General features: G+C 44.8%; 2 protein-coding genes across 8 annotated transcripts in view; both read right to left on the bottom strand.

Moving 5' to 3' along the window:
* Positions 1-5,095, bottom strand: part of kiaa1549lb (KIAA1549-like b) — a 60,423-nt gene extending 55,328 nt beyond the window's left edge. Inside the window, exon 1 of the mRNA XM_030377365.1 lies at positions 4,204-5,095. Coding sequence (XP_030233225.1) covers positions 4,204-4,447 — 244 coding nt within the window. The 5' untranslated portion in view covers positions 4,448-5,095. The remainder of the gene's footprint in view (positions 1-4,203) is intronic.
* An 80-nt stretch (positions 5,096-5,175) lies between these two features.
* hipk3b (homeodomain interacting protein kinase 3b) overlaps positions 5,176-14,492 on the bottom strand; it is a 37,242-nt gene continuing 27,925 nt past the window's right edge. For 6 of the 7 annotated variants that reach the window (XM_030377366.1, XM_030377372.1, XM_030377368.1 and 3 more), the window contains 3 exons: positions 12,760-13,019; positions 10,820-10,959; positions 5,176-10,151 (listed from right to left, as the gene is read on the bottom strand). In XM_030377366.1, coding sequence (XP_030233226.1) covers positions 9,657-10,151; positions 10,820-10,959; positions 12,760-13,019 — 895 coding nt within the window. In that variant the 3' untranslated portion in view covers positions 5,176-9,656. The other variant, XM_030377373.1, reaches the window with a different exon arrangement.

The following is a 14,492-nucleotide window of genomic DNA, read 5'->3' as shown; positions in this document are numbered from 1 at the left end:
CACACACACACACACACACACACACACACACACACACACACACACACACACACACACACACACACACACACACACACACACACACACAAATGCACCAAAGTCAGCCTTTATATCTGAATATCAAAGTTGAGCTATGAATGAATTATGTGTGGAAACCTGCAATGGTGATGAGCTTATTGATTTAGTCAGGTGAATAATACAGTCAGAATAGAGGCAGGGCGCAACTGGTCAGAACATATTACCACAACAAGTGTTAGACATCTATGTTTGTTCAGTGTTATTAGGTCTTCATATGAAATAGTCTATTCCTACTGGCAGGATGTGTGTAGTATGTGTGGGCGCTCAGAGAAGATGTGTGTGTGTTTGCGTGTGTGTGTGTGTACACACCTGCTAATGGTTGACTCACGTTTCTTTAAACGCTTGATTAGCACATAATAAAACAGCTTTATAGCACACATTTGAAGCTAGCAAAGATTCATATGTTTACCTCTTGGTGTCTATAAATGTCCAACCTAATAAATAACCAGACAGGGGAATTTAAACCATGTCTCGCCAATGACTACAAAAATACTCTATTAAGAAGAGACCTCCCATTAGCTTCACGGTGACAGGGACAAGGTGTCATTACTATAGTCTGTATGCCTCCGTACGTAGCATGTGCTGGTGCGGCCGCTTGCTGCAGTGGACTGTGCTGCAGAACCTGTTGGATAGTACGCCTTGAGTCAGCGAGGCTGTGCACTCTGTCCCAGTAGGTTAGGTAAGCTCCCCTGCTTCCCATAGGCACTCTGGCAGCCCAGCTTCTCTGCCTGCACCCAGCCCTCATTTAAACCACTCATAGGGATACTAAAGAGAGGGAGTGATGGAAAGTAGGCGGCTGGAATACATTGGTAGGGAATGGAGCACATGTTTCATATGCCGAAAGCACAGAGAGAGAGAGAGAGAGAGAGAGAGAGAGAGAGAGAGCTGAAGTCCCAGAATGGTTAAGGAAGCCATAATACTGGGCAGATGGTACATGATGCTAATTAGACGCCCTGTTTGCTTCTCGCTGTCCAAACATCCATCAATTTCCTTTCCTTATAGTTACATCAAACGACAGCAGTACCTATGACAGTTCTAAAGGAAACAATAATATATCCCTCCACGAGCAAAGCATATCGACCAGGAGATGAAGCAGGTGCATATTTTAAAGCCGTTTTTTTTATTCGGAACGATTGCATAACACTATTCACTAGAGCAATGGCGGTCTGCCTTTGACCTACGTACGCTCTCAGTCACAGCACAGGTGAGATCAGGATTCATGCCACATCCCACTCTGCATAGTAACGGAGCATTAGTGAAAAACACAAGGATAATTAATACACAACATAACATAATAATTTCAGTCTAAATTTCACAGGCCTTCATCGTGTGTTGGTGATTTCATCGTGACAAACACATACATTTCAATCATTACATTTTGAAATTGGATTAATCCCATTTGAAAATGTAATCAGGTTGAGTGGAAGGGGCCGACCAGTCAAGATAATCAAACCTATTAGGTACTCAGATGCACATACATAAATATTTCCTAAAAAATAATTCATACTCACCAACACACCCACAGGGACCCAGCCACAAACACAGCCATCATCTTAGTCCGTAGCATAATTAATGGGTGTAAGCTGTTGATTCTTGCGTAAAGTGATTACTTCAAGTGTGTGTTTAAGATCTAACAAGATCGACCCCAGGACATAAGTGCTCTAAAGTGTTCCAAAGCCAGTGATTTGCTTTCTATATAATTCATGAATGTGGTTATATGGTCGGGCAGAACACAATAACTGCAAATCCCTAGGCAACTGATAAGATCAGATTATATTTTTTATATCCCTTTAGGGGGGGATCTCTCCTTTGCTTTTAACCCCTCTCTCTCTCTCTCTCTCTCTCTCTCTCTCTCTCTCTCTCTCTCTCTCTCTCTCTCTCTCTCTCTCTCTCTCTCTCTCTCTCTCTCTCTCTCTCTCTCTTTCTCTCTCTCTCTCTCTCTCTCTCTCTCTCTCTCTCTCTCTCTCTCTCTCTCTCTCTCTCCTCCCCCCCCCCCCCCCCCCAGTTTAATGCTCAGAGACTAACTCGAGCTCTAGTACCCAAGTAGAAGCGACATGAGTATTAAAACATGATCGAACATGCCTGTTTAGTGACATTCTTGTCTTTTGACACGAATGAGCAGTGTGATCCCTCCGTCGACAATCGAAGTGGCGCAGCAGAACAAACATCAACAAAGATAAATACAACAATTATAAAGTGTTGCTGTTTCTTACAGTGTTAGCCTAATTGCTAACATGGGGCATTCTGCTAAAGGCGTAGAATCCTCTCAAGAACAGGATGTTAACGCCTTCTATATTCATTTCTCGATAATAATCAAAAACCTAATAAAACGGCTGCGGGGATATCATTTCAAAGACCATGGGTGTGTGTGTGAGCCAACCTTGATCAAAGCCCTGTAGTCAGCACCCATGGGCACATGGAAAAGGTTGCAGTATGAGGGGAAATTAACAGCTGATGTGAAACGATCTTCATTAGATTTGTGGGAGGCTTGCAAATAGAGACATGTACTGTTGTGTTGTACGCCACGATTGTAGCGCTACACTACCCCATTCCTGAGGCTGTGGGGTGATCCAGAAAGGCAAAAAGCACAGCAATGATAATGTGTCATTGAAAGGTAAACCTTCCTTTACCTATGTTCTGACAAAGGGTGCAGAGGAAAAAGTGCTCCCCTCATCAATGGAACTGGTTGGGAATCTCTGTCTCTAAAGGCAGAATTGAGGACACTGATCCTCATCGTGGATCCATTTAGTAAACCACAACCAATTAAAGCATATGTACGTCGATTAATCCATTAACGCTGCCTTAACCCAATGACAGCACACTGCTTGAGTGCAGCCGTAGTGTACAGTTAAGAATGGAGATTCTTACTATGGAGCAGGCAATATAAATACAAAGGAACAGATTCAGCAGGGACCCCATTGCATGCTATTAAGAAGTCATCCATAAAATGTACATATTAGTTATGAAACATAGACATGAAACATATGGACGATATGGACATGTTTTTATGTGTTTACAATGCTTACTCATTGGCTATTGTGGTTGTGGTGGTATTGCAATGGTGTAGTTTATAGCCTCATTGTTCAGAACTATATAGCTAAATGTTTGCTTATATGCAATAGCCGACAATGCTTTGATATGTCTTTAAAATAGTTATTTGGACCTGACCAACTGTCTTCATCAGCTCTCAAGTAGGGTACCTGCCCAAATGGAAAGGGGACAAAGTACAGTAGTACATGGCCAGTTAGTCATCACTGCTGGAGGGGGTGCAGCTATCATGTGGTCAGAAACACACACACACACACACACACACACACACACACACACACACACACACACACACACACACACACACACACACACACACACACACACACACACACACACACACAGGCTAAAGGCTAGGTTGGCTCAAGAGAATAACCCAATTGTAACATCTTAGATTGCGTAAATACCTATCAGTATGTGTTGTAAAGCCAACAGCATTGACAGGTCCAAACAATGCTGTGCAGTGGGTAAAACATAAAAAATAATTAAAAAGGAAGAAGAGACAACGAACACACAAATGAACAAAACCCCCCCATTGGTTCAGGTAGAAAAAGCCGGGGATTTGACTTCGTTATATCACATCATGCACACGGACAAAGAGGACCTGCGCAGTCTCCCCCTCCTAATCCCCACACGACCCATGTTCATCGCTTTACGAGATGCGGTCAGCACTAGAGATGAGCACTTGCATAGGGTTAGCCCTATTCCTGCAATCCGGTTTGACATAACAATGTGGCGTGTTGCATTCAAGAGACCCATTCTATATAAACGACAATCAAACGCAGAATGACACAACACGCTGTGCATGTAGCGGACCATAGATAGTTAACTTTGTCTTGAGAACCGAGCAACCTCGGGCAAGCGTTCCCCGTCGCATCGCATAGGAAGCATGTGACACACCAACGGTAAGGCATATGGTGCATAGGTGAAGCAGAACATAGCCTATAAGGTTGGATAGCATGGACAAATTGTAACGGCAACACATAGAGGGATGGCAAATTAAGATACGCATGACTTCAGTGTATCGTTGCAGCCCATTCGGGCATGATGGTTATAAAAGGTATCCATTATGCTTACCCTCATTTGTCAAGACGCATTGTACTAGAAAAAAAAATATTCCGATAAACAGCATACAATTTGCAAACATGCCAACTGCTCCCGGTCGCCACTTGGTCTTCAGACAACACACCTCAGGATCATCAGCAGCATCATCAGCACCATCTGTCCTTAGCAGTGAGCGCCCATCCGCACGGTCTAATCTGCTGGGATGACCTGTGCATGTGTACGCACTCCTCAAACCGAGAGCCATCCGTGTATCCATTGGATAAGTTGTGCAAGTTTTGATCGTGGAGAATACATCCGATCAGTCCTGGCAAAGGCGGGAAGCAGAGCGGTGGCGTGTCATGGCTGTCCAAGGCTACTCGCAGAGCGACATGGTTGGAAATTAGGAAATGTGCCCTATCGCTCTAGTGAGTTCGGTCCACCCATCTCTACGTGGCGCAGGGCTGCATGCACTACAGCTGAGTGGATGAGTTTAGCAAGCTTTAGTTTTTCGGTTCTGCAGAAAAAAAAAGTCAGTCACTAGCTAGATTACAATATTCAAGCAGTCCGGTCAGTCACCCCATACTCTGAAGCGCGGGCCAGCGTGCAAACACTTTAAACGCTCTTCGCAAGCTATTGAACTGTCAGTCTTGTTCAAGTGTTCGGTTCATTATTTATGAGAAAACCCGTGGAACGAAGCTTTGTGGACCCTGGCGACCTCTGGTGGCTTAATATTAACATCGACTGTAAATGACTGCGCTCCGCAGAATGTCACTGAATGGCACGCCACAAGATGTCGCTCAAAGCTCTAAATATGTGTCGAATATGTGCGGCAGTGACATGTGCTATCATTACCAATTTCACGAGATCTGATAGTTTAGGCAATAGGCCTATATAGGGAAAATGTACTCCACATTTAAAGATGTTTACTGAAAATATACTTCAAAAGGGTCTTTGTAGTAACTTACCAATAATTACAATTTTAAAAAGACAAATTGAAAAATTGACTGCAGCAATAGATTTTTTTTAATTCAAAGTGAATCTTAACAATAATACACCATAAAGTCTTATTTTGACACTCACCAAGAGTAACCTGGAAAACCCGCTTAATGTGACAAAGTAGAGAAGGCTTGGTCACACCTAAATCACTGAGAACTAGAGGAAACACTATCGCAAACGGTAAATAGACATCACATCCAGAGTTAGTTTTCCCAGTCCTCATAATGTAAATATTGCACAGTGCAATTGCTACATGGCAAACTATTGTAGCACAAAATGAAAAAAAAGCTCAATGAATTTAGAAAGGAAAACAAGCCACAGAAATCAACAAGAATTTAAAGAGTAACAGTTCAGATTTCACAATCGAGCCTAATTGATGAGCAAGCCAAACAGATAGATTCCATAACTTGCAGTGTGAATTAACTTTGAAATTGATACAATGACCAGGAACATTTCAGAATAGTAAAACACAGTAGCATGTTGGACGAATACAAACCCTGAATTGTCACGAAAGTATAATACCGCAGCAGAGGATGTATAGTAAAAGTCATTACTTTTGTGTCGTTTTGAAAAACCACTGTGTTTTACCAGCTGTCGATATTGTCGGAAACAAATGAACAGTTTTAAGATTTCTCTCATCTTGCATCCATCTTTTTGACCTCTGTAGGTGTGGGAGTTTGTGCAGGCAAATTGCTGGTGAACACCTTTGCAGGAATCATACATTTTTACATTACACATGCTTATTTGTGGAAAACTACGTCAAGCACTGCAAAGTTCATGCCCTGTTATATGCTTACTTTCCAAATGAAAAAATGTATGACATAATGAAAGCATATAGGCAAAATAGCTACCTAAACACGCGTCAGTGATGAAGTGTTTCAATCACATACGACTGATTCTGGATTGAAGTCACTATACCCTCATTGAGAGAGCCATATCCTTCCATAATGCATGTTCAACATCCACCAAGTCCACTGGGGGTCAGAATTTAACCATGCCATCTCTGATGCAGACCAGCTTCCAATTGGTTACACCGTTTGTGATATTTGCATGGGACTGATTTTAGCTGCTGACCTGTTGTAATTGAGGAACAATTTGGTGTATGTGCCATGGTAGCAAAATGTAAGACTGGTCGATTTGAAGAGATTGGGATGACCCAAGTAAAACAAATCCAGGCCAAAGTCCTACTTAAGCCAGGCCAGAAATATATTCTGCCAGACTTCTCAGCAGTCGGGTGAAGAAACTTGGGTTAACATGCAAGTGAATGAAATGCATGGAACTATCTAAGAACACTTGGTGGTTTAATGACCAGACAATGTTAAATATTGCGTTTGCCTATTTAAATATTTTTTAACGGTGTGACTATCAAAGTGTCCACATCTAAAGTGAGTGCGTGAGTGTGCAGTTGTGTGTCGTCAAGAAAGGTTTGGTTAAAACCAGCGAGCGCAGTTCCCTCTTTGTCGATATAAGGAGAAATTATACCACCGTAGCTTCTTGGGAAGTCATTTACGTGTTTATTGACTAACCCTCGTTTGAGGACGCGTTTACAGGACTTAACGTGACTCTCCGTAACAGATTGGATTTGAAACTGTTGTGGCCGTGGCAATTCAAATGGATCTCTCTCTTCCTGGATCTCAAGGCACCAGCGCAGTGCTGCTCACACTGTCTTCAAATTAATATGTAACAAAGAACGGCAGCCACAGTTTCAGGTTGGACGACACCCATTTTGACATGACACACTTGTAAAGGGGAGAGCGATTCGAACAGAGGGCCATTACAAAAACGTGGAACGGATACCGTCTTCAGATATAACATTGACCAGACGAAAGGGAAGCAATAAATATTGGTTCAGATTTTGCGCAAAAAAAATTAAATCAAAAAAAATAATTTTTGGAACAAATATCTTGGGTAAATGTGTTTTTTGGATGCATAGTCTAATCCTCTATACCAGGTGGTGTGTTTGTCATCTTTTTAACACAGGCACACACACCCCAATCACCCGACAGCACTTCCCCTCCTACACTAACTATAAATACCCAGGTGAGAGTTAAAACAATCCTGCAAGCTACAGCTTTAAATGTCTACAAAACAGCAATATGAAAACGTACAAAAAATTAAGTTACATCAATACATCATTCTTATGCAGTGATGAGCCTGAAAAGGTTAATAGGGATAAAATACTGATGCAAAAAAAAAACAGCCTAACCCCCCCCCAACCCCAAGGCCCCCTAAACCCCCAAAACAACAAATGCAACGCATGTCTACCATCAGCAGTACAGTAGTTACTACAATGACACTCCAAACAGGGAAGCAAAAACAAAACAAACACTCAAATTAAAACCACTTCTAGTTCAGATAATTAGGGACCTATATGAAAACAGGAACGCTAGATTTACACTCAGATATCACCTAATTTCACAGCTATTGAAGTGGCGATCATCATGTAGCAGCTTATCTATGATACATTCAAGAAAGAAAAAACACAAAACGCAAAATGAGACGACTTATTAATTGCCCAAAAGCAAGGCAAAACCTCAGCCATTTTTAAATACCTTTTTTTTGTGTGCGTCATATACAACCCCATTTTCTACGACTACAGTATATTCGAGGTCTATGCAAACAGAATAGCTACCTTGCTCAGAAAAAACCCCAATTACAGTCTTTGGTGCGGCATAAGCAATTTCATAACAGAAAAGATGAAAATGTACTAGTAAAATAAACCGAAAACGCACACATTTTTTTAATATATATTATATATATTATATAATTTAATATATAATATATATATATATATTCTCCCTGACGGAATGTATAAAATACGCAGTCAACACACCAAAAAGCCTCAAAACACAAACGGTACAATGTAAAAGGGTCAAATTTAACTTTGTCACACATGCATAAATGAGAATTGCACACAATTAACTCACACCTTATTAAGCGTCTGCACTAAGTAACCTAGCGCTATAATATATGTCCATATATATATCTATATCTATATATATGTGTTTATATCAAATACTGCATGGTTTGCACGGGCGTACAACATTTCATACTGAATTAATTTAGCATTTTCGCCCTCACCTAACCAAAGCCATGCCCACACACATCTAGAAAACTAAGTGAAAAAACAAAACAAAACAAATTACAGAGACACAAACAAAACAAAAGACCTATGATTAATAAGATTGTATTGCAGTTTCAAACAGTACAAATACTGTTAGTAGTAGTAGTAGTAGTAGTAGTAGTAAGAGTTTCACTAAATAGAAAGTGATTATCAAATATTATGCCATAACTCAATACTTGCACATTATACACCAATTCATTCGGGGAGAGAAAATGAAAAACAAACCTTGAAATCATAACGGCAGGCATTCGCAACAGCAAAGCATGCTGTTCTATAGAGAACAGAAAGTTAACGCACGACACACTGAAGTACACATTGAACCCCAAAATTATAATAAAGCACGGCTTTCCGCGATACATCACATCCATGCATGCTATGCATGGACATATACACATATGTGCATATATATATACTCACACATAGGATGCATCGACTGATTGGAATTTCAAGTGCTGCAGTCCAGTACATTAATATCCATGTATATAGTCATATATAAGTAGTAACATTAACAACCTCAAATATGTAAGGCACTATGGCGGGGAGGGACATTTATACGATGCAGCGGGTCTTGTGACACAAACATTAAGAGCAACGTCTACATATCTTTCCTTTTACATTTTTCTGCTCATGCAAGACCACATGCAGTGTGGGGGACAAACTTATCTAAAATCAGTTACTTGACTCGACATTGCAAACACCAAAAGACACCGAAAAGTACAAATACTTGAAACGCATTACAACACACACGCACACGCGCACAACCACACACACACACACTCACACACACACACAAACGCACTGTGGACGACATGTGCATCTGTCAACCGAGAGCTGGAGACTGGGATGGCTTTACAAAGATGAATGTGTCTTGCACATGTAAGAAGGCAATATATAAAAATAGCTGGGATCAAGGGGTGCAAAGTTTTACTATTCAACACCACCCCAATTATTTACCTGTTTTGAGGAGTATTCATAGAAGATCCAATGCAAAGGTATATCAAATGTGCAAAACACATTGAGTGTGAGTTTCTTACCTACGTATTTGTTCAGTCATTCATTCAGTCAGTCACTCATACACCAATTCCTTTTACTTTCTTATTCTATTCCCCCCGCACTTCCCCAACCTACCCCCCCCCCCCCCCCCCCCCCCCCCCCCAAATGACCAGAACCCTCTCTTTTAAAGCTTCAAAGTTCAAATACACCCAAGTATACATGATTCAAAAAATAACTTGCTGTCTCTGTGGTTGTGCCAACACCGCCCTGGGCACCAGCGCCGTGTTGTGTGTGTTCCTGGAGAGCACCGACCCCGCCCACTCGGCCCCCGGGCGGAGGTGTTGCGCGGGGGGTGCGGGCGGCCGGCGGACCCTCAGATGTAGGGGTACTGGTTGATTTTGGTGGGGCTGAGGGGGAAACCGGCGTAGGCGGGCGAGGCGATGTAGGAGTGCGGCGGGAAGAGGGGCTTGAAGGGGCCGGGGTGGTGCAGGGTGGGCGAGGGCAGCAGGCGGGGGTTGATGCCCACGGTGACCTGGTGCACCAGCCCCCCCGGGTGCGCGATGCTGTAGGTGGGCTGCAGCACCGGGCGGGGCCCGCCCGCGGGCGAGGCCAGGAGGTGGGCCACGGGCGCGCCCGTGACCAGCGACGGGCCAGACGGCGGGTAGGAGAGCAGGGTGGGCTGGGGGTGGGGGTGGCCCCCCATGTGGGGGTGGGGGTGGGGGTGGGGGTGGGGGCCGGTGTTGTGGTTTGGGCTGCTGTGGGAGAGGGTGAAGGCGTGGCCATGCATGGTAGGGGGGATGTAGGCCTGCGGCCGGCGGCGGGAATAGTTTCCGTTCCATTCCTGGTGGCAGGGTCCGTAATGCTGCACCTGGGGAAAAGGGAGGAGAGGGGTTAGGGGCCGGCATGGGGCCAGGGGCCAGGAGCGTTGTTATTAGGGCTGCAAGAGATAAATCAACTCATGGAGTTATCTTCACTGCTTCTGCATCCACTCACAACTCGTTTTCTAGGTTGCCGTTGCGTGTTAACATTATTGGGTCAATCAATATCAATTCTTTTCAGATACTAAAAAGGTTACAGTATAAACTCTTTACTCTGCTTTTATGCCGTCATCAGCCAAAGCGCCTTTTCTCAGGGCAGAGCGGACTGCTTGAATAGGGGCGCTGCTGAAGTAGCACCCCTATGTGCCGAATCAGCGTCACCATCGGACGGTGAACCGAAGTCTCAAGAGATTGAATCGTGGGATTCCGAAAGATGCCCACTCCTGGGCGTTACGAAGGAGCAGACGTGCCCTCCACGCTCTCACACTCCTACTATGTGTCCATTTAGAACAAGGATGGGGCTGTTGCTCATAGCCTCATCTCTATGGAAACCTTATACAACTCTCCATGCTCCACCAAACCCTGCTGCTTTGCAAACCACATTCACGACGAAACCTGTGCGACGTGGAGAGTCCCGAGTTGGTATGTGTGTCGCCACTCGCTGGTGCGCTGGTGCGCTGGTGCGCTGGTGCGTGTGCATGTATGCGTGTACACTGACCTGCCCAAAGCCCATGGCTGGCTGTTGCTGGGGCTGGAATGCGGGAGGCATCTTTTGGGGCCTGTTGAGGAGGGGCACGGAGTGGTGGGGGCGTCGGCCAGTAAAGCCCCGCCCTCTGGACTGACACGATGGGTCCAAGACTACCGGAGTGACGTTGAAGGAAACAGAAAGACAGGCAGTGTGATCCTTGATGCACGGGATAGGTTGGAGCAGGTGCATCTCTTATTTAGAGCAGAGGGAGAAGACAATGAACAGCTGGGGCCTTCGACTGTATCCCAATTGCAGATTAGCATTATATGCGTCAGATGTGTATCGATTTTCTCTTTATATTCAGACTGGTTGAAGTCCTTCAGTCCTCAGCATGTATATCTCTGCGCTAAACTGTGTCTGATCAAATACGGCGTGTTAAACACACTGGCATCTGTCCTGTGAACATGATCTACTGGTTTATAAATAGACATGTTGGGCCATTGGGGGGTGAGCCGGAGGCGAGGCCATTTTCACAGGGTTCATAGTGGGGTGAGACCATTGGCTATAAATACCAACATCAGAACCAGAATAGAACAGCAGTGGCCTTTCATTCGTTGAGATGGCTTAAAAGCTGGTAAGATAAAGCGGATGGGCTTTGGATATGAAAGGTGAGACCGAACAGTGGGATTCTCTGTGATCGTTTACAGCTAACTGCATAGTGAGATTTTCCGTGATAATTTTTCAGCTATCAGCTTCAAAGAATCAAAAGGAACCTCTGAGAAACAAAAAGCCTAGAGTTCCGGCTGGCCGCAGCTGTTAAAGGTATAAAGCATATTGCATGCATAAACCCTGATTAAAAAATGACTAAGAGTGAAGTACATTAAGCGCATTTAAATTGATCTCCACCTCTCCACCTGTGCAAAGTGGTGTGTTTGTGGCTAAACACTAGTAACAGGGTTTTTATGCATGCCCTATGTAGCGTTAAAAAGATTCACATCCACACAGATCCAGAGGCGTGAGGAGGAACGGTGGGGCAGTCGATAGCAAACAAAAAGATCCACTCCAAACGTCATTCAAGTGGATAGGTGAGGGCAGGTTGCTCATAGTCACCTGTGGGAACCAGGGAACCTTACTAGGGTCACGTAATCCCAGACTATGAGACCTGTGGAGCAGACGGCAGGGCTGGTGACCGTGTGTCTCTGGCGGGATCACATGACTTCCTCAGTGCACTTAAGACGTTGACGAGCACTGCAACCCCCCCCCCCCTTCCCCAAGCATTACATCACACCCTATGCCAAACTGGATCAAATATATGGGTAGCTGATCCATCTTTTTTTGCAAGTATTGCACAATACTTCCTGCAGTCACATTTTAATTGCTGAATTTGTACACAGTATACGTACATATGTATTTTTGTTGGAGCACCTTGTGTACCCAGTGTGTACATAGGGAGCCAAGTGTATATCGAGGATGCCTAGTATTTACCAGTGTGCACCAGTATGAACCTAGTTTCCAGAGTCTTCCAAATGTATACCCAGTGTGCTCCCAGTGTTCCCACTATTTACCTAGTGGACCGAGTGTGTACCCAGTTTGCCCAGTATGAACCTAGTTTGCCCAGCGTGCCAAGTGTGTACCAAGTGTGCCCCCAGTGTTCCCAGTATGAACCTAGTGTACCCAGTATGTACCAAGTGTGTACCCCAGTGTGCCCAGTATGAACCTAGTTTGCCTACTGTGTACCAAGTGTGCCCAGTATAAAACCAGTATTCCAAGTGTGTACCCAGTGTGCCAAGTGTGTACCCAGTGTGCCCAGTATGAACCTAGTGCACCCAGTATGTACCAAGTGTGTACCCAGTGTGCCCAGTATGAACCTAGTGTACCCAGTATGTACAAAGTGTGTACCCAGTGTGCCCAGTATGAACCTAGTGTACCCAGTATGTACCCAGTGCGCCCAGTATGAACCCAGTGTGTACCTGTGTGGCTGTGGTCGGCCATGCCGGGGTTGTTGTTGTTGTTGTGCAGCACCATCGGGGGCACCACCATGGTGCGCACGGTGGGCTTCCCCGGCTCCGTCTCCGGAGCGACACACGCGACGCGGGGCTGGCAGTTCTGGTTGCCGCCGGCGATGTACGGCGGCCTCTCTTGGAACGGGCTGCTGCTGTGGGCGGAGCAGTCGGAGGCCGGCGATCCATCCACCGTGTCACAGCCGCTCTCCGGTTCGTCATCTGACATACTGCAAGAGAAACACCACGAGACCATGATCAGACACACTGCAAGAGAACCACCAAGATGATCAGACACACTACAAGAGAAACACCACGACACCATGATCAGACACACTGCAAGAGAACCACCACGATGATCAGACACACTGCAAGTGAAACACCACGACACCATGATCAGACACACTGCAAGAGAACCACCACGATGATCAGACACAATGCAAGAGAAACACCACGACACCATGATCAGACACACTGCAAGAGAACCACCACGATGATCAGACACACTGCAAGAGAAACACCACGACACCATGATCAGACACACTGCAAGAGAACCACCACGATGATCAGACACACTGCAAGAGAAACACCACGACACCATGATCAGACACACTGCAAGAGAACCACCACGATGATCAGACACACTGCAAGAGGAACACCACGATGATCAGACACACTGCAAGAGAACCACCACGATGATCAGACACACTGCAAGAGGAACACCACGATGATCAGACACACTGCAAGAGAAACACCACGATGATCAGACACACTGCAAGAGAAACACCACGATGATCAGACACACTGCAAGAGAAACACCACGACACCATGATCAGACACACTGCAAGAGAACCACCACGATGATCAGACACACTGCAAGAGAACCACCACGATGATCAGACACACAGCAAGAGAAACACCACGATGATCAGACACACTGCAAGAGAAACACCACGATGATCAGACACACTGCAAGAGAACCACCACCATGATCAGACACACTGCAAGAGAACCACCACGATGATCAGACACACTGCAAGAGAACCACCACGACACCATGATCAGACACACTGCAAGAGAACCACCACAACACCATGATCTGACAGACTGCAAGAGAAACACCATGACTTCAGGACACCATGACTTCAGGACACCATGATCAGAACTACTGCGAGACAATAACCATGACAGGCACACTGCAAGTAAAACACCATAATCATCTTGAATATTCAAACAGTGCCTGAGGCAAGAGAAACACCATGGTGTCACCACCACCCATGTTGATCTCCAATGCATGCGATCACCTTACATGGATAGGGAACATTACGAGTGTGGATAGTTTTTGGTATAAAAATAGTATAGATAATGGCTGCTACCTACTACTTATTATACTACTTATGGATTTTCTTTCGCATTCCACCTTCCCGAAAGCAACAGCATGATTTCAGGCGTTGTTTGGTGTGTTTTGTAGCCTTGGATGTAGACTAATCTCCCAGGCTCATGTTTCTTTTGATCTACAGAGAAGTCTAGTCTGGTCCCGCACAAAGTTTTTTAAATACGTAATAGGCCGACCAATCCCAACCGTTTAGCTAACGTGAGGCGGGATAAATATGAGGACGGTGCAGGCGCACCCTAGAGAAAATTCAACAACAGAGATGGTTGCCGCTGATGTAGAACGGTTTGTTGGTTCCGGTAAAGGGATA

Source organism: Gadus morhua, chromosome 14, assembly GCF_902167405.1.
Source record: "Gadus morhua chromosome 14, gadMor3.0, whole genome shotgun sequence".
Taxonomy (NCBI): Eukaryota; Metazoa; Chordata; class Actinopteri; order Gadiformes; family Gadidae; genus Gadus; species Gadus morhua.
Note: the sequence above shows the minus strand (reverse complement) of the source record. Positions and strands in the feature narration are given on the sequence as shown.